Source organism: Gopherus flavomarginatus, chromosome 10 (assembly GCF_025201925.1).
Source record: "Gopherus flavomarginatus isolate rGopFla2 chromosome 10, rGopFla2.mat.asm, whole genome shotgun sequence".
Taxonomy (NCBI): Eukaryota; Metazoa; Chordata; order Testudines; family Testudinidae; genus Gopherus; species Gopherus flavomarginatus.
In genome coordinates this window covers 39,282,826-39,309,366 of record NC_066626.1, presented here as the reverse complement: position 1 = coordinate 39,309,366, position 26,541 = coordinate 39,282,826, and the positions used below count along the sequence as shown (strand labels likewise).

The following is a 26,541-nucleotide window of genomic DNA, read 5'->3' as shown; positions in this document are numbered from 1 at the left end:
TCAGTAACTGATAAATACAGTAGTCACTCTTTTTAGCACTTGCACTCATTTAGCTTACTCTTATGAAATGTGACATAATTAGTTTTTAAGAGAGTAAAGTAGAAAACCCTCATATGAATGTAAAGGTATCTGCATTTTTACAATATGGCAACTATTTTAACCCAATGCAGGGAGTAACCTTTTGCTTAAGGAAAATATGGTGTAATGGAGGTCTGTGATGGTATGATGGGGATATTTTCCTCTGGCATTTATTCAAATGATAGAAATCAGCTGTAAGTACAGGATTTCATCATGTTAACAAGGGGCTGGAAAATAACCTAGACCTTACAACAGCACTCCTTTTTTGGCGCTCAAGTATAGTATTCTTAGAAAAGACATAGTGTTTGCTTAAGTCTTGAAATTTCAGCTAATATATGTTCATATTTGCTTTTACTCTTTTCTGTCCCTGTAAAGCAATGTCTGCTTATTAAGCAGTTTATTTTGATAAACTGTTTATATCATCAACCTACTTCTTCGCACAGAAGAAATCATAGTAATAGTGAAGCCATGAAATCAAGTTTACAGCTAAAAAAGAAATGCATGGTAGTTCTGTAGCTGAAAATAAATCTATATTTGTCATGTGTGTTTCATTGTATTGGAGTGTAACATTTTCTGTTTAATATTGAAGATAATTTTAGTATGGAAGGTACTTCCTAATATTTACTCATCTATTTTATGATTTAGAGACCTATATAGAGAGATTAAGACCTGATCTAAAGCACATTGACTTGTGTTGGCTTTGGCTCAAGCCCTAGCTGAATATTGTAATATCCTTTCTTACAGGGTTATATATTCTTTTACCCCCTTAGGGCCATTCACTCAGTGATGGGTTGGATGAAGTCCAAAAAGCTGAGATGAAAGCCTACATGGAATTAGTCAATAATATGTTATTGACAGCAGAGGTACAGCAAACCATAATAATTTGTTGATTTTCTGAGTAGGTGATAAGTGGGCAAAAATGTAGCATTTTTTTCCATGTGGAAAATGTATTTTATTTTCAAATTCTTAGATTGGGAAATAGTTCATCAACTCCTAGGCTAGTGTCCTTACAAGAACAGAACTCCACATTCTCTGTGGTCTCTTTACATAGTCATATGAAAAATTCATGAAATGAGGTTGATTTTTTGTTGTACAAAACAATGGTGAGTTTATAAAGACTAACATGTAGATGTAAAGAGAGTTGACTCATAATGTATGTAGCATGTTCTGAACTCCATCTTAATTTCAAATCTGATCCGGTGGCTGTTCTGAAAGAGAACTAGCAACCGGCTTTTGTCTTGCAAGCATCACCATTAACTTCTCTTTTGTGTTCATGGAAGGCATTGTTATACTTAAAATATTTTTGGGATATGCTATTAATTTAACTTAAAAGAAAACATTAATAGTTAGAAATAACTCTCTGTGCAGTCTAACTGAAATTTCAGAATAAACGGTGTTCTTTTTTTCCTAGTTGTATCTTCAGTGGTGTGATGATACAACAGTAGAGGAGGTGAGTGGTTCTGCAGCATTTATCTTAATTAAAATTTAATGAGAAAACACTTTTGCTCACAAATGCAAGTCCCTACTCATAAATGAAACATAGAGGTTTATACCATTAATGATATAGCTTTTCACTTTAATTTTGCTTGCATATACGTTTTAGGGAAGCTATGTATCATTACTTTAGGAAGCTGGCTGCAAAGTAGATATGTTTTTATATATTTTTAAGGTAATAGAGTAAATGGTTTCTTTTTCTTTAGGCTGCAAACTATGAATTTCTGTGCAGAATAACTTCTTAATATTTTACAAAAGCCATTGTAAATGCTTTCTGATCCATGAAAACCATAGCTATTTTGTAAATAACAGTATACAGTCTTACCTGCCTTTTTTTTTTTTTTTTTTAAAAAGTGATTTTGTTTTTGTGGTCTTTTTGTTTGTTTGTCAAAGATTACTCATCCAAGGTATGGATCCCCTTATCCTTGGCCTCTCAATCGCATTTTGGCTTATCAGAAACAATGGGAGGTCAGACGTAAGATGAAAGCTATTGGATGGGCTGGCAAATCACTTGAACAGGTCAGTCAGATAATAGCCAGAGTTGACTTCTTCATTTATTTATTTTTTTTAATAATCTCTCAGCAATGAAATACATATAAATAAAATATCAAAAGTGTCAAAATTCCAGAAAAACAATATTTTATTTCCTGTGTTTCATAAAATATATGTATTGTGCAACTCCATACATTTAAAACAATTGTCTGTGGAATCCATGTCACTGGCTTCGACAGCAATAAACATTTAAATCACACACACAATCTGAGGAAAATGAAAGATGTTTTCTCATGAATATCTATCTCTGGGCTGAGTATCTCTTTATGTAAGTTTAGACCATGATCCTGGAAAGGGATTAGCAGCCAAGGACTCTGATTTCCATGTGAAGATAATGGGGTCCCTTTGCAGGATTGTGGCAATTTGTTCTTGGAGTGCCAAGAAAAATACAAAGAAGTTTATAGGTAAAAATTTAATGTATTAATTTTAACCCAATTATTGACAATAGGGAAATTAACAACTTTCCTTATGTCAACAATATACTTGTCATTTAAGGTCTGGAAATAAGATTTGTAATCTGAATCTGTGAAATATCTATGGTCTACATAGTTAATTTAGTAAATTATTACAAATGCCTGCTGATGTTATGTATGCAATAAGGGAGCTATTTTGTAGATAATTGTGTTCTCATCTGACTATTTAGGTACTGTACTAATCTTTTGTTTGGTTAGGTGTTGGAAGATGTAGATCAGTGTTGTCAAGCTCTCGCTCAAAGACTGGGAACACAACCATATTTCTTCAATAAGCAGTAAGTTACTTTATATGGAAATGTAATGTACTGTAGGTATATTACTCTCCAGAACAGAGCCGAATGGGGACTATTTTTGCCTTATTTTAATACTTTATCAGTAGTTAAGGAACATGTAGGAATGAATCCATAAATTGCCTATATAAGAATTTCTGAAATTACTAAGTAATTGTAAATATTACAAAAGATACTAAGTTTCCATAAAATATTTCATATATTTTCTCTAGTGTTTATAGACTTAATCCTGTTTTCCACTAACTTGACACAGAATACACCAGGGGTCAGCAACCTTTCAGAAGCGGTGTGCTGAGTGTTCATTTATTCACTCTGATTTAAGGTTTCGTGTGCCAGTAATACATTTTAACGTTTTTAGAAGGTCTCTTTCTATAAGTCTATAATATATAAGTAAACTATTGTTGTATGTAAAGTAAATAAGGTTTTAAAAAATTTTAAATGAACCTTCTTAAACATAAATTAAAATGCAGAGCCCCCCAGCTGGGTGGCCAAGACCCGGGCAGCATGAGTGCCACTGAAAATCAGCTCACGTGCCGCCTTCGGCATGCGTGCCATAGGTTGCCTACACCTGGAATACACAATGATTTGTCAGTTAAAAACATATAATGTAAAACCAAAAACCTGTAGTTTTAATAGGTAACTAAGTAATAATCCACTTAATTACATTAGCATATGTTGCCATTTCATAGATGATACCTATCAGTGTAAGTGCGCCAATACATCCATAAGCAGAACGAATGTGATGTATTTTGATCAAAACATGCTTCCTGCACATGTTAATTCAAGTGACACAGTGGTGGGGAAGGCTTTGTCTACACTGCAGCCCAAGGTGTGATTACAGCCCAGATAGACATACCACACTAGCTTTAAGGGCGCTAGCATAGCTAAAAATAGCAGCACAGTCTGCACAAGCACACTGGGGACCCAGCGTAAATACTCATGTTGGAAGCCTGTGCCTCCATATCAACGCTAAGTCTACCTGTGCTTCGTTCATACCTTGGATTGCAGCGTAGACATACTTTAAAGAGTTGGATTAGCCTGAAGATGCCTGTGAAGTCATATAACTGTGGGGAAATGCTGGTCTTCTCCCCACAAAGGATTTATTACAAAGTAGCAGCTATAATTTGCGTAAGAGAATACGGTTCAGGGCTTTTGCAGAAAAGCCACCGTGGACCCAAATCTGACATACAGCAGATGTCCTTTGCTATTGTCAGTCACATCCAGTTGCAAACGTATACTTTCCTAAAAATATTCCTGTAATTAATGTTGAATATATTCATGTACTGCACCCATCACCATGGCATATGAACCATGAAGTTACATAAAGAATGTACGTTGCACTTGGAATGTATGTGATTTTAACCAAAAAAAAAGCTGCCTTCACGTTCCCCTGATCATGGCAGTATCTGGGGGCCAGTTTTAGATATTTTTGGTGGGGTAACAATGGGGAAATTACAAAGACACTTACATAAAATCAGCTTGTGACATTACACACTAATAGAGATGGGGAAGGAAACTAAAGGCTTATTAAAGCAAGGATATATGAAGGAGCCAGTGAGATTCAGAGAGGAGGCATCTGGGGGTGGGATGGGGGGAGGAAGCAATTGTCTTGTCCAGCTATGCCACAGAATCAGAAAGCAAGGAGGAATTGGAAAGCTGAGTAACTGTAAATTGTATTGTTTGTTTTTTTTCCATAGGTTAAGTTTACTTCAACTGGCTGTTACTTGTTAGTTTGGAACAGGCCAAAGAGAGCCCAGTTTCTGATCCCCAGTACATTAGATGGGGATGGAGAAATGTCTCAATTAGCAGGCTGTAATATTTTGTTTCTCGCCTCTTTGCCCCCAAAGATTTTGCAAAGTTAAGGTTAGGTGAGCAATGTAATTGGATGAGAGTGAGTGCTGTAGGATTACGTAGCAGTAGAGAACAAATTGAAGCTGTATTGCAACTATTCATTTTGAGGCATTCTGAACTGTCTTTTATAAAGGTGATTTTTGTAAAGGAAGTGCTATTGTTTGGGAGTGTTAGCTGGACTCCATAACACATGCTTTCAACCTTTACATTTTTAAAATGTTTGTTGTCTGTAAATAGTCATAGAGTTTCTCTATAATTAATCTAATAAAATATTCTTCTAGCTTATTAATATTAGTATGTAGTTCTTGGACATTAGTGAAGAAAAGCTCTAAATTGTTAAATATACTTCAGGAAAATGTTTTGTTTGGGTTTTTTTGTTTTGTTTGCATATAGACCAGTGCTGCAAAAAGTTCACTAAGGTCAAGCTCTGGAAGGCTTGTACACATAGCCATGAGTATGACTGCAGACATATTCAAGAAATCACTGTTCTCCTTTGGGTTGTAGTGGCTTTAGTTACAGTGTTGTTTCCATTTGTTTAGTCTCTTTAACACAAAAGAGATGGCTCTAAATGTTACCACCATGTAGTAACTTTTTCTCACTAGTCAAGGAATTTTTGGTGGCTGAAAAGCCCAGGAGAGGTGTGAGTTTTTTGCTGTTTTGAAGAGCACCATTCTGCTTGAAGGGGTAGTTTTGTTATGCACAGTATCTGCAGAGGAGACTGGAAATATAGATTCCCTTCCCACAAGATCAAAAAGTGAGGAACAGTTGGTGCTGGACAGATGAGTCAGTGGCTAGGCTCCGCATGCATTTTATGAAAAGGTATTTTGTAACTTCTTTACTGTTTGGGGAAAAAAACAACAACCCAAAAATCCCTAATTTGTTAATGGGAGCACTGAGCAGCACATTGAGAATTCAGGCCAAAATTTGTTAGTGTACATGTAAAATCCAGTAGAACCTCACAGTTACAAACACTTCAGGAATGGAGGTTGTTCATAACTCTGAAATGTTCATAATTCTGAACAAAACGTATTGGTGGTTCTTTCAAAAGTTTACAACTGAACATTGACTTAATACAGCTTTGAAACTTTACTATGCAGAAGAAAAATTCTGCTTTTTAACCATCTTAATTTAATGAAACAAGCACAGAAATAGTTTCCTTACCTCGTCAAATCTTTTTTTAAACTTTCCCTTTATTTTTTTAGTAGTTTACAGTTAACACAGTGTGTGCTGTACTGTGTATGTTTGTTTTTTTGTTTGTTTGTTTTTAGTCTCTGCTGCTGCCTGATGGCTTACATCTAGTTCCAAACAAGGTGTATGGCTGACTGGTCAGTTTGTAACCCTGGTGTTCATAACTCTGAGGTTCTACTGTATTTAAGGTTTCATGTATTTGTTAAATCTCAAGCTTTATTTGGTTAAATATGACCAGTTTGATTACTTTGTGAAAATACTTGGAGTTTTTTGAGTTAATATTTAAAAAAATCAGAGTACAGTAGGTTTTCTTTATAAGGTTTTCAGTGTTTCCTGACTCCCAGGGGCCCACATTTTTCCCTGTCTCTTTTATAGGCCAACTGAGTTAGATGCTTTGGTATTTGGACATCTGTTCACAATTCTTACTACTCAGCTGACGAGTGATGAACTCTCTGAAAAAGTGAAAAACTACAGCAACCTCGTGGCCTTTTGCAGGAGAATAGAGCAACACTATTTTGAGGATCATGATAAAGACAGCTCTGCAAGTGCTGCATCCAGATCTTCAAAGAGTTATCTACCGAGTTAAATGCTTCATTTTGTGGTGAGGAGGCCCAGTTTCTGAAACCAATTTTGATTTCATTGTTTAACAGATGATGATGATGATGATGGCAGCTTTGGAAATGAAAAAGTGTGTAATAGCAGCTTCCAAAAGAGGGTTTAAAACATTCTGGAGCAAGGGAAGTTCAAACTGCATTTTGTGTGTTATAGAATTCACTGTATACATTTAACATGAAATGATTTTTGAGCTATTGCCAATTAAATGCCATATAGGCTATTAAATATTAAACTGAAGTGACCTTGGAACAATATTGTATCTGTATTAAAAATAAAAAGAAATGAAAAACTACTGTTTTTAAAAGTCTCTTCGATCTTTCAAAATATCTTTTAATAAGTTTTATTCGTATGTTAGAAACTGTTTTCAAATCTTCCTAGCAGAAGGACAAAAGGAAAGTAATTTGCAATACATCCTGTAGGATTAACCTGTTGACTATATGTTAGAGCAAGTAATATGAAAATTACTCTATTCAGGCTTCAACAAGTTTGCACTCTGAAAGTCAGTGTGTTTACAAGGTGATTAGGTCCTTTTAAGAGATTGGCATTCAAAACCAGATGGATAAATGAAGAATATGCCTACAGCTTTATCAGATGTAGGATACCACTAACTTTAAATGAAATGGTAACAATGCAATACAATTAAAGCAACTTTTAAGATTTGTTGGTATTGTCTTGAGAAATTAAAAAAAAAAATTGAGGTGACTGTAATGCTTGTGAAAGGTGAAAAGTGAACAGTCTAGGAGTGTGGAGGCCTCCTATCAATGCACAGAACAGGTACAGCATGTGCATGAGCCATGCAAGTTTCCACATGCTGTCCCAAAAAGATGTCTCAGAATGACAACTTCTAGGAAAGAAAGGACATCAGACCTTTACCTCTACTCATATAGCTAAGAAAGGTATCAGAAATTTATGTTTTGTGATGTGGATATGGAAACGGCATTGAGGTTATTTAGCTCATTTTTGATAGGGAACCTGACAGGCCATTTTGTGGTGTTGACTGTCTCACTCCAATCTGTTCTAGTTTTGAATTACTGAGCTAAAGGTGAAAGGACTATTTACAGTATCTTAATTATTTCACCTCAAAAAAAGCTTCTCTATCTGAGATGAGGTGGCAAAACAAACTTCTTCTAGTTTTCTGGCAACCATCTTTTTAAAAACTAGTCATCAAATCAGATTTTACAGGCATCAGTAATTTCTATAGCATCAACTTTAATTTTGTCACTTCTCATTTTTTGTCTTTCGGTACTTCTTATTGGCTTTGCTTTTTCTTAATCTCTTCACCTTCGTTTCTGAATTTTTTATATTTATGTTTCTTCAGTCTTTCCTATTTTTCATCTTGTCTTGTTTCTCCTCCAGCACGCTAGCTGTTGCCACTTAAATGTCTGTGTCCAGCTGTTTCTGCTTCCAGCCTGACAGTATTGCTCCCAAACTCTGAAGCCCACAGTATGGGCTTTTTTCTTCTTCCTCTCTCAAGTAGAAGGACTTGGCTATCTCTTCTCTGGGCATATTTTTTCTTTCTCCCCACTCCTGTTGGTCTCCCTCGGCTCCTTGAGGTTTTTCTGATGCTCTCCTATGGTAAGTTTAGGTGCATTAGTATGATAGTAAAGTACTTCAAGTTACATATCCCATTATGGTATGCCAGAAGTCTTGCTCTTTTTGGTTTTTAATACAAAACCAAACTAGACTTAAAAATCAGTTTTGTTTGTTTGTTAATGGCAAATACATTAGAATGCAGGTTACTCTTTGGACTTCAAAAATTCTCAGAAAGCAATCTGGTGACAAATTTTCTCCCACACTATTTGCATAAACCCCGGTTTTGCCACCCTTATTTCATCTAGTATCTTACTTCACGTGTAGTCCTGTTAATTTCAGTGAGGCTACTTATTAAGTTACTTAGCATGCAATTTAGGGCTCCTGCTTGCCTTGCGAGTGCTTAGTATGGGCACATTTAATAACAGCATTCTGTGCTACTTCATAAATTACATTTTGCATGGTATTTTTCCAAAACTTAAGTTAAGATGTTGCTCAGCAATACTGTTCAAAAACAAGAAACATCAGCTTTCTGCCAAAAAACTCTAGGTTCAATAAACCGAGGCACAGTGAGGCACTAGCTCAAGAGCCTGATTGTTGGAACTATTGTGTTTCAGTGATGTAGAGTGTGAGGTCCACACTCCTCTGGCTACATTGGTTTGCCATAGTCAATATCAAAATAATTATGGTTTTGATTATTTACAAATTATTCATGAGGTTTTGACTTAAGTTCCCTTGTGTTTCATAAAGCTAGCAAAGACCAGTTGCTGGAAAGCCTGTCACATTTCACAGCTTCATCAGCAGGATTACTATTAACCTAATTATTAACTGAGATCTTACTATTATTAATGTTACAAGTTGCCATTATTACTTGCACAGTTGAAATGTGGTTACTGAATTCTTCAATCCTATACTGGAACATCGGGTTTCCTCGAGAGAAGTACACTGACATGAGTGTTATGCAGGTCTAGCATTTGTTTATAACCTAGCAGTTCAGGCTTATTAAAACTGGAAGATGTAGCTCCATTCCTGCTTTTGGTCTTTGAGGAATTTCCCAAGTGTGCATGTTGGTCCAGTACCATTTTAAAAAAAAAAACAAAAACAAAAACAAAACCTTTTAAGTACTATGTGGTGAGATGTTCTATGATCAAAATATTAATTAAAACTGTTACATTGAAGATTCAGATATCCGTTTTGAGTACCTGCTTTGCATAAGTCACATGAATGCAAAAACCAAAAATCATGCATGTGAGGTTTTTTTTTTTAAGTTAGAGGAGAATGAAGTATTGATTAATACCTAACTCAGGGGTCAGCAACCTTTCAGAAGTGATGTGCTGAGTCTTCATTTATTCACTCTAATTTAAGGTTTCGCGTGCCAATAGTACATTTTAACCTTTTTAGAAGTTCTCTTTCTATAACTCTATAATATTTAACTAAACTATGGTTGTATGTAAAGTAAATAAGGTTTCAGAATGTTTAAGAAGCTTCATTTAAAATTAAATTAAAATGCAGAGCCTCCTGGACCGGTGGCCAGGACCCGAGCAGTGTGAGTGCCACTGAAAATCAGCTCGTGTGCCACCTTTGGCACCCGTGCCATAGGTTGCCTAGCTGTGACCTAACTGCAACTTTTTTTTTTTTGTTTTTCTTGAGATAAAAACTAATAGTCTCTGACGGAAGAAATTTCAGATTTGACTAGATCTTGTGTAAAATCTTGAGTATCATATTCAAGCAGTGATCACCATATTGGGGGTCAGGAAGGAATTTGTCCCTGGGTCAGATTGGCAGAGACCCCAGGGATTTTTTTGCCTTCCTCTGCAGTATGGTTCACGGGTCACTTTCAGCTTGAAACTAGTGTAAATGGTGGATTCTCTGTAACTTGAAGTCTTTAAATCATGATTTGAGGACTCCAGTAACTCAGCCAGAGGTTATGGGTCTATTACAGGACTGGGTGAGCGAGTTCTGTGGTCTGCAATGTGCAGGTCAGACTAATCATTGGTTCTCAACCAGAGGTACCTGTATCCCTGGGGGTTCCTGGAAGTTTTCTAGGGGTACTCAACTCCTCTAAATCAGTGTTTCTGAACCTGCGGGTTGCGACTCCCAGAGGGGTTGTGGGATGGGTTTAGGGTGTCGCAAGTGCAGGGCTAGTGTTAAGGGATGGCAAGGAGGGCAGTTGCTCTGGGCCTCATGCCACAGGGGCCCCGCAAAGCTAAGTTACATGCATCAGCCCTGGGGAGCAGGGCTGGGGCTCCAGTCTTGCTGTCCAGCTTCAGACAAGGCTCAAAAAAGTGAAAAACAGGCTCCAATCGATTTATTTTATATTTACATAGTAAAAATGCAAAAGTAAGCCATTTTTCAGTAATAGTGTACTGGGACACGTTTTTGTATTTTTGTGTCTGATTTTGTAAGTAGTTTTTAAGTGAGGTAAAACTTGGGGTGCGGAAGACAAATCAGACTCCTGAAAGGGGTACAGTCTGGAAAGGTTGAGAACCATTGGACTAGATGATCATGATGGTCCCTTCTGGCTTTAAAGTCCATGAGTCCAACCTGCCTTCTTCCACCTGTTGAAGACAAATGAGCATTTGAAAGGAGAGATTGTAACCAAGCTTAAGTTATTTTGGCCATTCTTCCGTTACCACTAGACTTATCTACAGGTATATTTTACTCAATGGATTTCAAGTGTCCTTTGTGCCTGAACAGTAGCTTGTATGGAACCCAGCTGCAGGAATACTCACAGGTACAAAAACCTGAGCACATAGACCACTTATTCTTAAGACTCTGCAGTGGCTGCTAGTGTAATACCAGATTTGTAGCAAAAGTTTAGAGTGCTCTGAAAACACAGCGGTGAGCTCAGTAACCTTTTATATCTTAGCAATAACAGGTTTCAGGAGAGAGGAAGAGCATTAGTAATGCAGCACTTTGGATGCGGAACTCTTTCTACTGAAGGGAATTAATCCTAGCGATGTGATTTAGCCTTTTCTAATATGTGAATGGATGGCTTTTTAGAATAGCTCTTTCTGGACTGATGCCAGCCAGCCCTGAATGTCTTATTTGTACAGCACTCTGACAACCTTTTGTATGAAGGTTACTATACAAACTTGGTTTTGTACTTTTTGTACAATCCTCTCATTGCTAATTTGAAACAGAAATGACTGCAAATCTTGTTCGGTAACATAAAATCAACCTTTTTTCCCCCTTTAAGTCTGAGATAGCCATATGCATTAACTCTCTCTGAATGTCTGTTCCAGAATATAAATTCAAACTCTATGAAAATGGTTGGCAAACGATACAGATCTATTATAAACAAATAAAGCCTTTGTAAATCTATTTGAACCACTCAGACTGCACTTAAGGATGCAGAGAATAGTGAATTAGATTGAAAACTCAGTATTAAAGTAAGATGAGATGCAAGACCATAAGACTTTGCAACTAAATTAAATAGTTTCTGTATCCTTAATCACCCTCTCCTTCTATTATTTGAGTAATTGAGTTATCAAAATTCCCAGTGTAGTTTCAATTGGGAAAAAGAGTATTCTCTGCTTCCGAGCCTAAATGTTGTGTGGTGTTCTTGAGCACTGGTACAGTTGCTGTGTTTACCTCAGAGGTAGCTGCATTTCAGTGGTAGATGGAGTGATTACTATATGTCACATATCTATAATTTAAAGTATTTTAAGTGCTTTGGGATCCATTATGTTGATATATTACAATTATCAAACTTAACCAAACTGCAGTGTAAAATATGACTGAAATTTTAATGTCTTTTTTTACATTAACCCTATGAAATTCTGTGTGCTCACTAATATAACAGATTTGTCACTCTTTAATGAGATTATCAACGCAATTTGTATTTCATTAAAAAAGCTATCAGTAAAGCTTAACAGTGTTGATGTAAGGCATTTAATTTGGTGTAGCACAACAGTTTGATTTAATACAAAATCAAGATGGCATACATTAAATGGATTAAAAACTGGCTAGCTGCTGGGACTCAACTTTAATTCTAAATGAGGAATCGTCACTGAACTGATGTGTTTTTGTGGGGTCCTGCAGGGGGTCTTTTTGGTCCTTTGCTTATTATATTATCAATGCCTTGGAAGAAAACCATATTTTTTTAACACTGTTACACTATGACACACCGATTAGGGAAGTGATAAATAGTGAATAGTGACAGGTTGCTGAGGCAGAGAGAGCTGGATTGTTTGGTAAACTGGGTTCAAACAAGCATTATGCATTTCAGTGCGGCCAAATGTAAAGCCATACACATAGGAACAAAGAATGTAGGTCATAATTACAGGATGGAGGCGCTATCCTGGGAAGCAGTGACCCTGAAAAAGATCTTGGGGGTCCTGATGAATAATGAGCAATCCATGAGTGTCTAGTGCGATGCTCTGTCCAAAAGGACAAATGTGATCCTTAGATGTGTAAACAGGAATATGTTGTATGTAGTGCTATTGTAGCCATTTCAGTTCCAGGATATTAGAGAGACAAGGTGGGTCTGTGTCCCCAGACCTGAGGAAGCTTGAAAGCTGTGTAGTTTGAAAGCTTGTCCTTTTCACCAATAGAAGTTAGTCCAACGAAATATATTACTTCACCCACCTTGTCTCTCTAAATGGGAGAAATATCGAGTAGTGGTAGGAAAGTTGTTGCCTCTATTTGGTGTTGGTGTGACTACTGCTGGAATATTGTGTCCAATTCTATGGTATAGCTACACTTGGAGCTGGGGAGGTGACTCCCAGATCAAGGAGATGTACCTACACTAACTCTAATGGAGCTAGCGCACTGAAAATAATGAGCTAATATGTATACATCTCCTCAAGCTAGAAACCACATCTCCAGCGCCAAGCGCACACCTACCCCTAGTGTTGATACTTCAAGAAATGTGTTAACAATTGGAGAGGTTCAGAGAAAAGCCACAGGAATGATTAAAGGATAGAAAATATGCCTTAATAGTGAGAGACTCAGAGTATGTCTACACTGCAAAATTAGGTCAATTTTATTTAAGTCAACATTGAGCCTCTGATTTAAGGAAGTTGATTTTGCATGTCCCCATTATGCTCATTGTGTCGGTGGAGTGCATCCTCACTAGCAGGGCTTGCATCACCTCACGGAGTGCTGCACTGTGGGTCGCTCTTCCACAGTGCATGGAGCTGAGTGGAATGTTGGGCTTGCAATGCCTCATAGGACCAAAACATTTGTGCAGGTGGTTATAGGAACATGGCATTAGCCTCCTATGATGCACTAAAATCCCTTCCTCTCTCCCTCCCTGAAATTAATGGCAAGCAAACCAAGCCTTTTTCATGCTTTTTTTCCTAAGTCTGGGTTACCCGCACAGACGCCATAGCATAGCAAGCATGGACCCTACTCAGCTGTACATTGTTGTTGTGAGCATTATAAACACCTCACGTCTTATCCTGCAGTATTTGCATAAATATAGTGTGTGTGTGTGTGTGTGTGTGTATATGTTTGTGTGTATACACCTCTACCTCAATATAATGCTGTCCTTGGGAGCCAAAAAAGTCTTATGATGTTATAGGTGAAACCAGTGGATCAAAGCAAGTTCGATATAACGCGGAGTGCGCAGCCCCCCTCTCACCCTCCCCTGGAGCACTGCTTTATATTATATCCGAATTTGTGTTATATCGGGTTGCGTTATGTCAGGGTAGAGATGTGTGTGTGTGTATACATGAAAGTATAAAGCAGGAGTCGCCGCATGGAACAATGTGATGCCACACAAGCAGCCCTGCTGGAAACCATGGAGTGGAGCAATTCACAGATGCTGGTGACAGTCGCACATCACTTTGACTCAGTAGAGCACTGCTTCTGGGTCCAGAAAATAAGCACTGATTGGTGGGCCCACATAGTTATGCAGCTATGGGATGATGAGCAGTGACTGCAGAACTTTTGAATGCACAAACCGCTTTCATGGAACAGTGCAAAGAGCCCTGAAGTGCAGCAATACTAAAATGAGAGCTGCTGCGACAGTGGAGAAGCAAGTGGTGATAACTCCGTGGAAGGAATCAGTAGGGAATCAATTCGGAGTGGGTAAACCTACTGAGAGTTCTGTCGTGATCCAAGTTACCATGGCAATCAATAGACTTCTGCTAAGAAGGGTAGTGACTCGGGGCAACATGCAGGACATAGTGGATGGTTTTGCTGCAATGGAGTTCCCTAACTGTGGTGGGCCGATAGATGTCACGCATATCCCTATCTTGGCACCAGACCACCTTGCCAAAGAGTACATAATCTGAAAAGGATACTTCTCAATGGTGTTGCAAGCGCTGGTGGATCACAGGGCTGTTTCACTGACATCAACATGGCATGGTCGAGACAGATGCATGATGCACCCATCTTTAGGAGCTCTGGTCTGTCCAAAAAGATGCAAGCAGGGACTTTCTTTCCAGGCTGCAAAATAACTGTTGGTGAGGTTAAAATGCCAATTGTGATCCTGGGAGACCCAGTCTGCCTCTTGCTCCCATGGCTCATGAAGCTATACACAGGCAGCCTGGACAGCAGTAAGGAGTGTTTCAACCATAGGCTAAGCAAGTGCAGGATGGTGGTGGAATGTGCCTTTGTACACTTAAAAGCCTGCTGGCAATAGTTTGCTTACTAGGTTAGACCTCAGTGACAGCAATATCCCATTGTTATTGCTGTGTGCTCCATAATATCTGTGAAACAAGGGAGAAAAGTTTCCCGCAGGGTGGGGGGTTGAGGCAGATCACCTGGCAGCCAATTTTGAGCAGCCAAACACGAGGGCAATAAGAAGAGCACATCGAGGTGCACTGCATCTCCGTGAGGCTTTAAAAACTAGTTTAATCAATGACCCACAGTAATGTGACACTTGTGTGGTGTTCCTCACCACGCTGTCCTCTTCATTGCATGTACTCCCCTGGAAACTACACTCCCGCAAATTACAGTGTACTGAATGAATAAAGAGCCTTTTCTCCTCAATTCGTTTATTTTTATTATGATCACGACCACTGAGAGACAGCAAAGAAAAGTGAGCTAACCTGGTGCTAAGGGGTTGATAATACTGGTGGGGGGAAGGGACAAACAAGGACAGCTTGCTTATAATTGCACTGCAATAACAATCAAAGTGTAGGCATGGGTGCCTTCTGGTCCTGGTACCCTCCACTGGAGTTGAGTGCAAGAGATACCGGACTCTTTCCCCCCACCCCACCCCCGGCCACATCCTAGGATGTGGAACTTGGCAGCAGGTTCACCATAGCCTGGAGCGGGGCTCTAGCATCCAGCTGCCTTTCTTGAACCTCAACCAGATGCCTCAACAGGTCTGATTGCTCCCTTATAATCCATGCCATCTCATCCTGTGTGTCATGCTTGTGTTCCCTGCATGTCGCCTGGAATCCCATGCAGCTCCTCATAGAAGCAGCATGTCTGTGGCTCGGAACCAGAGCAACTGTTCACATCCCTTGTCTTCTGATACGCTTGCTGAAGCTCCTTTATTTTCATGCGGCACTGCTGTGTGTAGCCCTTCTCCCCCATGCCCTGTGTGATTTTGGCATAGATGTCAGCATTTCTTCTGCTGGATCGGAGCTCTGCCTGCAAAGACTCTTCTCCCCGCACAGCAATAAGATCCACCACCTTCTGTGTGCTCCATGCTGGAGCGCGTTTGCGGCCTTGAACATCCATGGTCAGCTGTGCTGATGAGTTCTCCACACAAATCAAACAGGAAATTAAAAATTCAAAAGTTCCCAGGGCTTTAACCGGTGGGCAGCTGTTTTCTGTGTACCTGGCTGAAGTGCAATGGATTTGAAAGTGCTCTCCAGAGCACTGAGGGACACCTGGAGGCCAATTCATTTGAATTACATAGTGCAGTGTCTACACTATCTCCATGTTGATGCATGGATGTCGACTGAAGCGCTATGCCTCTTGTGGAGGTGCAGTACAGAAGTTGACTTTACAAGCTCTTTAGGATGGTGGCAGGGACTCAGTAGTGTAGACACATCAATTATTAGCTCGACCTAACATGGCATATGTCCACCTAACTTTGTAGTGTACATCAAGCCCCAAGGAGCTCAATCTCTTTAGTTTAACAAAGAGATGATAGGAGTAATTTGATTAGTTTAGAAGTGCCAGAAATTTGAAAATAGAAGGTACTTCGCTCTGTCAGATAAAGGTATAACAAGACCCAATGCCTAGAAGTTGAAATGAAACACATTCAGACTAGAAAGAAGGTGCACATTTTTAATAGGGTAACTGAACCATTGGAACAGTTTACCAAGACTTATGGCAGATTCTCCATCTCTGGACTCTTTTAAAATAAAGATTGGCTGCCTTTCTTTAAAAAAAACAAAAAAACTTGTAGTTCTGCTATTGGATTTGAAGTGGGAATTAATTCAGGGAAGTTTTATGGCCTGTTTTACATAGGAAATCAGATTAGATGATCACAATGGTCCCTTCTGGCCTTAATATCTATGAAATAAAACAAACTCCCAAAGGTTACCTTGTGTACACAAAACACAAAGGCTTGGAACTATCACAAATATACTTAATTTAGAGAAATGTGAAATTGAATAAGATTTCTAACACAGTAATGCCAGTAGCTTTCATGCCATGACTCGGTATCTTTGAACATTTTAAAGATCAATTCCACCGGAACCTGATTACAAAGATTAAAATGAGATTCAAATGTGTAAAAACATATGTATGTCTTACAAATGAGTATACCTTCTTGATTTTAAATTGTGTATAGAATATTTGCTCAGTGTTGCATTGTTTTATTCTTCATGCCTTTTTCTCCTGAGAATTAACAGTTTGATTCTATCAGTACGTCTATACTACCCACTGATCCGGCGGGTAGTGCTCGATCTATCGAGGATTGATTTATCGTGTCTCATCTAGACGCGATAAATCGATCTGCGAATCGACGCCCGTACTCCACCTCAGCAGGAGGAGTAAGCAGCGTCGACAGGGGAGCCATGGCAGTTGACTTGCCGTCGTGAGGACGGCCAGGTAAGTCGAACTAAGATACTTTGACTTCAGCCACTCGAATAGCGTAGCTGAAGTTGCGTGTCTTAGATCGATTTTCCACCCTCTCCCCCAGTGTAGACCAGCCCTTAGATGGTAAGTCTGTATTAAATGACGTTTTGAAAGTAATGAATTACTTTCCCACCTTGATGACTAAAATGAATCAAAAAACTTTAGTGAAAATAGAGGTCCTCCTTCCCAATAAGTGCTGATAGGATTATGGCAGTACTGGTGTCACTAACTGTCTGAGTCATGGAGCCATGACAATATGAAGGGTATGTCTACACTGCAAAAGCTGTGCACGGGCTACCCAAGCTAGCCTGAATCCAGCCAGTGTGGGTAGCAATAGTAATAAGAGACAATGCAGTGTAGATTTTTAGCATGGGTAATACAATCCCGGCATGGACCCAATGTACATGCTCTGAGGCTGTGCTGTGCTGTTTTCACTGTTGTTACCTGTGCTAACTGGATTCAAGCTAGCTCAGGTAAACTAGCCTTTGCACAGTTTTTTGCTGTGTAGACATGCCCTTAGAGCAAGTCGAGCTATCTTTGGTACACCCCATGGTTGGTCCTGGTGGCTTACCAACACAAAATTGTCTGTCTGCAACTGGTTCCAGACACTATTAAGGCCTCTTTCAGAGCAGCCAGCACTATATCATGCACTTTAATCACAATAGGGATCAAGCCAGAATTGGGGCCCCAAAACAAGGGGAAGTTCCTTCAAACATAAAACAAAGTTACACTGATTTGGAGTACCCTTGAGTGTCACTGAGTTTATGGTGGGTCAAAGACAAACACTGGTATTTGGGCAAAGCTTCATTTTTCCTATAAACTAACATTTGATCTGGAAGCCAGAGAGAAAAAAAAATGGAACCACACAATACAATTTTTATTGTGACTCTGGTTTACCGCCACACTCCATGTATAAAATTGTAATGCTACTGGGCACCAGTGTAATCAGACATCCAGAGTATTCTGTAGGCAAAGGTTTCGTTAAATAATTCTCTACAATGAACTACTGTTTCACTCCTGCAGCTAATAATTACATTATTGTATTGAATCAATAAAGGTGGGATTATCACCCCGAAAGCTGTAAGAACCCAAGTCCAAACTATTTTGATTTATTGCTAAGAATGGGAGTTGTTTGTATAAGGGGAAGAGAAGCCTTTTTTTTTTTTTTTTTTTTTTTGACTAAGCCTCAATTTCTTACATTACACCAAGCATATTGTTACTTCAGCTATAGATTGTTTTATGGACCATTAATGAAACTGGATTCCACTTCTGTCTTAACAAGCAAGACAAAAAGTAACAAGGAGCTGAATTTTAAGGATGTAGACTAAGCAGACTGAATGCAACACTGTCCCTGGCAGCAAAGGTTGTTGCATTCTGTGCCAAACTAAATAGCCAAGAGGATACAGGATGACGTCCTGGTTCCATTGGAGTCAATGGCAAAACTAGGTTGACTAGACAGCAAATGTGAAAAATCAGGACGGGGTGGGAGGTAATAGGAGCCTATATAAGAAAAAGACCAAAAAATCAGGACTGTCCCTATAAAATCAAGACATCTGGTCATCCTAGGCAAAACTCCCTTTGAGTTCAATCGAGGCAGGATTTCACCCACAGCTCTTTTAGCAACGCAGCTTTGTTTCAGTTGGTCACCAATGCTCGGCCAGTGGTTTGTTTTTCACCCTCTGAAAATCGTTCTACTTTGGCTTTCAGTGAGGCTGTGTTCTATAAGTGATGTTGTGGCCAGCTTTGTCAGAAACATTGAATTATTTAAAAAACTCCTCCTGAGAGTAGCGTTGTCAGCTATCATGTTACGAAGATATTGTACATCTATCAGCCAGTACATATTACAATATTGAACTGTGTTAATACGATATTTATCTGCTATTTTCTCTGGCTTTTTCAGAAGAAAATACTGTGGCAGTCTTCTGTTTCTCAAAGATAATTAAAGCTTGGTGGTGTAGGGGGGGAAAATGTATCACAAATCTAAACATGGAGAATGTTGCTGAGCTGCACTTAATGAAGCCTCTTAGGATCAGCTGGGCTGCTAGCAAACACTTCATTTCCTGTGGTTTGCTTTCTTTAGGAGCAGAGCATAGCTCCAATGGCTCTCACAACAATTATCACCCACTTGTTCTGCAGGTTTCAAGTTTTTTGTATTAGTCAGGTTGAGAAATTCATGGTATTAATCATGACTGAAGTTGTTATTTATCACCTGCTGGGGGAGAAATAATAATTTTGGCACTAGTGGGGCAGTGGGCCAGAAGTACCAAATTAAGTAAAACATCTAAACACTAGCAAGGATCATTTATCTGATTAATGAATTGTTACAAAAGAAAAAGTGCTGCTCATTATCTGGTCTTACAATAAATGCAGGAGTTGGAAGTGAAGAGTACTAGCTAGCTTAGTCGTACTTTGCTACGTAGATCATGCTTTGCTACTCACTCTTCTGTCTCTTCCCTTTTTGTTAACATGTAATCTTTGAGTCTCATAGTAAGTGCATAATATTGGACTTGCACCCCAACAACACCTTAGTTTTTAACAAGTTAAAAGTTTTTGTGGGGGATGATGCAATAATTGGCCTACCTCAAAAGGAATGTTGACTTAACTATTTGGATTTGTCTGTAGTAGAAAGTTTGCCACTTTAAGTATCCATGTCTGGTTAAAGCAGCAAACCCTCCTAGTGAGGATACAGTTTTCATTTTTGACTGACTGTCAACTTGTATTTTGAGTATGGTCATGGATACAAGTATCGTAGGGGTAGCCGTGTTAGTCTCGATCTGTAAAAAGCAGCAAAGAGTCATGTGGCACCTTGTAGACTAACAGACGTATTGGAGCATAAACTTTCGTGCGTGAGTACCCACTTGGACATTCGTCTGACGAAGTGGGTATTCACCCACGAAGGCTTATGCTCCAATACATGTGTTAGTCTATAAGGTGCCGCAAGACTCTTCGTTGCTTTTATCATGGATACAGTTATACTAATATAAAAATGCTTACAAGGTTCAGGAAACAGAATAAGTTATACTGGTATAAGGCACCTTTTATATTGGTAAAAACTGCAACCACATTAGGGCTTTTACCAATATAACTAAGTTGGTTTATATTAAATAAATAAATAAACACTGACAGACAATTATACCAGTAAATTTAAAGTGTAGACCAGCCCTTTGGTTCTAATGTTAGAATAGTGTCTGTATATATTCTAAACTCACATGCCATGGTGGCATAACACATCCTGTTTCAGTAACTGGATGTGCCTGAGTGAGGCCAATTTGAGGGGTTGGTCAGTCAGCACTTTCCATGTAAACTCTATTGTCAAGGGATTTATCAATCAGATGTAAAAGCTGACACCAAGCTGAAATTTGATTCAAGGGGGTCTCACTCCAGGAGAGGGGCGTATGAGGGCTAAATTCAGGTTGAATTCTTTGTGTATTATAGATTGGGAGGAAGAAAAATAGAACTTTGGTGTTTTTAGAGGCTCTCTGTGGCTTCCAATAAGTCAAATTCGTTTGCTTAAAACATGTCATGTTGCAGACTCTTTGCATATAGAATGTCAAGTACTCTTATCTATTGCTGTAAATTTAGAACATTGTAATAGGCAAGCTGTTAATGCTGGAAAAGTGCCTACTGTTCATGCACAATAACTAACTACTTCTAACCAGCATTAAGATTAGTGTATCTTCCAATCTACTATGTATGGAGATTGCCTGGAAATCATGAGTGCAGTTACATGCCATTCCGTTTCTCTTGTTTGGTTTGACATTGAAAATATTCCTGTTGTTTCCATAAAGCCATTTTTGTAACTAAATGTATTTTTGGAAATGACTTTTCTTTTACAAATGAATTGTTTGTTAAAAATAAACAAACATACCTAAGAACGTCCAAGAGCTCATTATCAATATTTGTTAGTTTATACTATAGACCTAGAAGGTTAAGCTAAGTTTGTAAGAAAGTTTTAAAATACTTATCCCCATAGTGAGGAACGAGACAACTAGTTTCTACAGACTCCAGGCAGTACTCAAATTGTCAGTCCTCCTAGATCCCTGAATTCAATCAAGAGGAAAGGGTCTGATATGGAGAGATGGGAGTGGAAAAGCGGAAATGAGAGGATTTAATACCAACTGGTCAAGGAGAAGAAACAGCCAATGCCATTGCAAGTGAAAGGAGCATCCATCTACCTAAATGGGCTGTCATCGGAACTGGCTGAGAGGAAGGTGGGCAAAGTGGATAAGCTTGCATTGCTGCAGACAATATGTGGGGAGGGAGTGGCATAATGTCCTCATTACTCAGCTTCCACCAGGTACTGGAAAACAGCTGTCCCGAATCCAGCTAATCCAACCAAATTCTGGCCTAGTCTCCAGAGCTGCCTGTTTCTATGGCCCTTCCTCTGCTGACTTCACATTCTCTCTATGTGAATTCATCTACTTGTACAATTCAGCTACCCCCTCTGACACCAATGACGCGTGATCAGCATTCCGACCAGTTCCAATCTATCTAATTCTGCCTCTCACCCTGACATCTCCTCCTGGATGTCTCACTGCCAACTTCAGCCTCTCTTGCCAAGAAAGAACACCAGTGTTTCCTTTTAAACCATCTCTGGTCATCCCCCATTGCTCCCCATCACTGTTGACAGCAACACCATTATTCCTGACACTCAAGCCCTTAACATAGTGATCTATCTCTGTTTCCTCAGTCTCTCACCCTGCGCTTCCAGACTGTCCAAACCTTGCCACTCTTTCCTCTACAAGATTTGTAAGATCTGTCCTTTCTTCTTTGTCCATACAGCCTTCAGTTTCACCCAGCTCCTAGTCTTCTGCCTTGATTATTGTAACCTCCTTCCTAATATCCAGAATGCCTCTGGACTACATCTATTGGTTAGCTTGTCACACAAACATGTCTGCATTTTCTTCCATGCCACCCCTTAGTCAAGAAGAGTCTTAGCTGAACTGATCTGTAAGGACCTTTTTCCACTTTCAACTCTCCGAAGACCCACCTCTGTTGCAGCACTTTTAAGAAATCAGTCATTGACAACCAGGTTGTGGCCAGCTGGAGAGAGTTGGTATTTTATCTATTTATTTACATTTCGTGTAAGTTTGACTTTACCTCTTCCCCAACTTTTGTATGTCACTTGCTCTCTGAGGACGTAATATTTTTGGGGAAGGGGACTGGTTGTATAATGTCATTGCCTAGCAGCATTAGGCCTCCATCCTGACTAGGGTCTCTGAAGACTATTATAATAAACATGAATCAGCATGCAAGGGCATACATTGTTACGCTCAAATGTGCTTCTGTCAAATAACTCCCCCCAAAATTGCTTTTTGTTGCAGAAGCTGCTGCTGTTCACATGGACAAGACTTTGTGGCAGGATTGAATAGCTCCTACATCACTGGTTCCTATGGATGCCATTTTGTTTGGCTTTCTGTGGGTCTCCTCCCTCCAGACTGCCTTTTGTAATTCCAGTCCATTCATCCTATAACTGGAAAAAGCAGGGGAGGTGAGAACTGTGCCACCTTCATGGAAGATGCATGTACCAGGGCCTGCTTCTGCAGTCCTGCCACCTTCACAGTTCCATATGACTGCAATGTTTCAAACCTTCAAAAGACTTTGATTCAAATGTTCTTCAGGTTACCATGTTGCGTGTGCAATGGACTACTTTGCTGTCTGATGTCTACGTCTCTTAAAGTAAGATATTTAACTCTAATCTCCAATTACTGCAGTAACTAGGCAGAAATGGCCAAATTCATTTAGGCAGGCCACTATGCTGGGGTTTTGTTTGTTTGAGAAAATTACATGGGAAAGCAGAATCACACAGAATTATAAATGATGCAAAATCACTTGGAAAATGCATCTTTTTCCTCTTCATTTGCATTTTCTAGTTTAGTCTAGTTATTTATTAGTATAAATAATACAATGAGCATAAATTGTTTACTTATGGGCAGACTCAAAAGCTGTGTAGGGCAAGAAATGGATTTTTTTCATACAGTAAAATGTTCAAAATACTTAGAGAAAGGACAATGCAGAGTAGTAGGGATAGATTTGAAGCTGCATTAACCCCATATTTTCAGTGCACCCTCCAAATCACTGTAGTGAAGTTGAGCTTTGTGTTGAACTGAAGTTAATTATAATCATTTGGCTACAACACTATAGTCATTTAAAAATATAAATAACTTACTCTGAAATTAGTGATTTTCATCTAACAATCTTGAGGTACTTAAACACACACACAATGTAGGCACGTGCTGTTGGTAAGTGATATAATTATATACATTTGGCAGAGGTGAAAACTGAGGCATTAAATCAGTTGTCGCAGGTCAGAGTGAGTCAGTTGCGGAATCTGGAATAAAAGTTTGGGAGTCTTGCTTCCCACTTCCTTGCTCGGATCACTACACTGCATCTTTTAATAACAAAAGCCCACTGCAAATAACCCTTTAAAGCTATTCACTGAATGTATTTTATAGTAGAAATAAATTCAGTATTTCAAAGGAACTAGACAAAAAACCCCTCTTATTCCTGGCTGTGAGGATGGTACAACTTTTACAAATAGTAATGACACATATTGTGTTGGCCTCTGCTTATTCCCAAAAAAAGCAGGTCATTTATAAAGTCTCTCCCCACCCCCACCCCTGCCTTGCCTGGAATCACCCAGGAGACACAACACTGTCCTTTGCTTTCCATCTTTTAAATATATTCATTCTAGTTTTCAAATTGCTGTTTTGTAGTGCTAAATCTCTACCCACACTAATTTCTACAGGTCAGAATATGACCCTGATTTGAACAAAATCTGGAGTCAAATATTCACACCAGAATGCTTCTGCCTTGCTGCACGTCAGAAGCCATCTTACGGCAAATGCTTCACACACCTTGGAGTGCAGCTTGTGGAACTGATGAGGTGAAGAGCACTGCACAGCAGCTCTGTGCTGGTAATCACAGGACTGAAGAAACACATACATCATCTGCCACACAGGTTGGCATTTCAAGTAAAAACCTTCACATTGTGTAAGATGTTGGACAAATGATGGCCATATGCATGTTTGTCTCTGTGCAGATGGCTCTGTGTTCTCAGCCAGGAAAGAGCTGAGCTAGGCTTTTTCTTGCAGGCAGTTTAATATTAGTGACACACTTTATGTCCTCTGCAAAAACATAATGGAGGATAAGGTGACATAAATTATTTGCAAATCGTTTGACATGCAGGACATTGTCCTTGCAATAATCACCATCAGTCTGTCAGTTTAAGATATGAACAGTGCCATTGCCATTTTATATCATTGTGTTAAACTTTCACATGTTGTAATTTTACAGATTTGTTCTTTCGAGAACCACCACAACACAAATCAAATTGTATTATGTTTAGTCAGATGCTGCATGGTGCGCGTTGCTAAGATTAAAAAAAAAAAAAAGAAAAAAGGCGCAAGCAAATGGTACTCAGAAGCAGTCTGCTCTTTAATAGTTGGGAGATTTGTCAGAGGCGACCATACCATTATTCAACTTTTTTGTTAATTCATTTTACCTTGAAGAATGATTTAAATTCATGTTAACCTCAGTTACTAGGCTTATATGAAAAAGTGAGCAGTGGGAGGCACCATACTGACAGATCAATTTAAACACATCTATCTAGGTACTTATGTGGCCTTCATCACTGTAATATCCAAACATAAAAATATCTAATTATTTTCACAGATATACTGTGGAAAAAAAAGTATAAAAGTATTCTTTAAGCCTCCTGTAGTTACTTTACAGTAAGATTTAGCTAATCTTTTTACAGCAGTGTTGAAAGTTTCTGAGATGATTAAATCTTTTTGTCCCTATTTCCAGTATAAATTAATTCCTGTAATACATTTTAATTTCTTTTAAAGCTGATTGGTTATTTTAAAACAGTGTTTTTCAGTAGAACTGTAGCTTAGCAAGAGATTTCCAGACTGAAAATATTCTAAATCAATGACAGGTCACCTACGTTAACCATTCAAAAAACAAATTGAGATGTAAGTGTGTCTTAATTGGTGAGAGGAGCGAATTAGAAATTCTGTATTGCATGTTCTGGAATAGCACATTTCAATGACTTTTTACTATATTTTGCTATCGAAGCCTGATTTGTTTTCCTTGAGGAAAGTTACCACATTCAGTTGTCAGCAGAACAGTATCTCTTCTCTTCCACAGAGTCCTTAAACCTGAAAGATTTATTACACTTACACCCTTGAAAAGAACATATCTTTTTCTTTGAAAGCAGCCATGATCACTATACCATTTTATATCTATTCTGATAAGTGCAGGCGGTAAAGTAGATAAACTCCTTGCATGCCAATTAAAGACACAAGCACACAGCAGAGGCTGTATAATATCAGAAATGCTCAGTATAATATTCTTATTCACATAGTAGATATATCTAAGAAATTTGACTTTTATTATTCTCAACTCTACACCTCTGACATTTCTAAAACCAAGAGGAAATTAATGAGTACTTACCCAAGATCCCAGTGCCTAGCCTTGCTCCAGTGCTCATGAATTATGGAAAACGACATCTCAACTGATGACGTAGAGTAGGCTTCCTGGGCCATGAGAGGCATAAGGTTGAATTTTATAAACTAGTGTGAAATAATATTGGTCTCCATGTTCACAACCTTAGACAACTCCCTCTTTTCTTGGCCTCCAAGCAGGTTTGTGGGCATGATCACTATTGTATGCAAAAACGGTAAGGGCCCCGCAGAGTGTGCCTCAGAAAAGGCTGTTTCTTTCATCAGCAAGGATGTAGAAGTCTTATTCCAAATGTTAGCAACCTGGATAGCAGAATTTCTCCCTTTACTGGGCTGTGGGCTTTGATCAGTAGAATTTATACAGATTTGCCAGGGATCTGATAGCAGAAGTTATTCAATACAATTCACTCTGCTAACATAAATATCACTTCTGTTGTTATCCTACCCCTAGATGGTTCAAAGGGCTTTGCTCACACTGAATGGTGATTCTTCATTGACCTGGAGCAGGGTGGGTTGTACTCACATGTCTTACGTGGACAAGTTACTTGTATCGGGCCTCAACATCCCAGATCCCTTTTAATGGTTATGAATCTAAGAGCAGTAGCTTAAAATGGCACTAGGCCAGATTGCCCTGAATTTTCCTTTATTTCTCTTCCGGTGGCACCTTTAGCCCCAATAATTTGCCCCAGCATCTGTATTACCAGTCTAAAGCCAGGGGTGTTAATTGCTGGATTGGATTACATGTGATTGATACTACTTTTTGCCAGTAACCCAATAATATTCCTTTCCATTGGTTCAGTATAATATTTCTGCAGAATTTTCTGTATTGAAAATAAAATAGAGGTACTCCTTTTGGCTTTTACCCCGAAGCATTTAGAAGCCCTTAAAGAAAAAAAATGTCTTTTCTCCTGGTCTTCCACATCAGTTAGATATTTGGGGGGAGGGAGAGTATTTTCCAGAGCATAAATAACACTAGAAATCTTATTTAGTTATTCATATATTGTAAGGTCTTTG

The 26,541-nt window shown here is 38.8% G+C and overlaps 1 protein-coding gene across 1 annotated transcript in view; it reads left to right on the top strand.

The window, feature by feature from the left end:
* Positions 1-6,833, top strand: part of MTX2 (metaxin 2) — a 53,161-nt gene extending 46,328 nt beyond the window's left edge. Inside the window, exons 6-10 of the mRNA XM_050969077.1 lie at positions 849-941; positions 1,490-1,528; positions 1,966-2,091; positions 2,796-2,872; positions 6,302-6,833. Of these exons, the coding sequence (XP_050825034.1) occupies positions 849-941; positions 1,490-1,528; positions 1,966-2,091; positions 2,796-2,872; positions 6,302-6,512 (546 nt within the window). The 3' untranslated portion in view covers positions 6,513-6,833. The remainder of the gene's footprint in view (positions 1-848; positions 942-1,489; positions 1,529-1,965; positions 2,092-2,795; positions 2,873-6,301) is intronic.
* Positions 6,834-26,541: the final 19,708 nt, after the last annotated feature.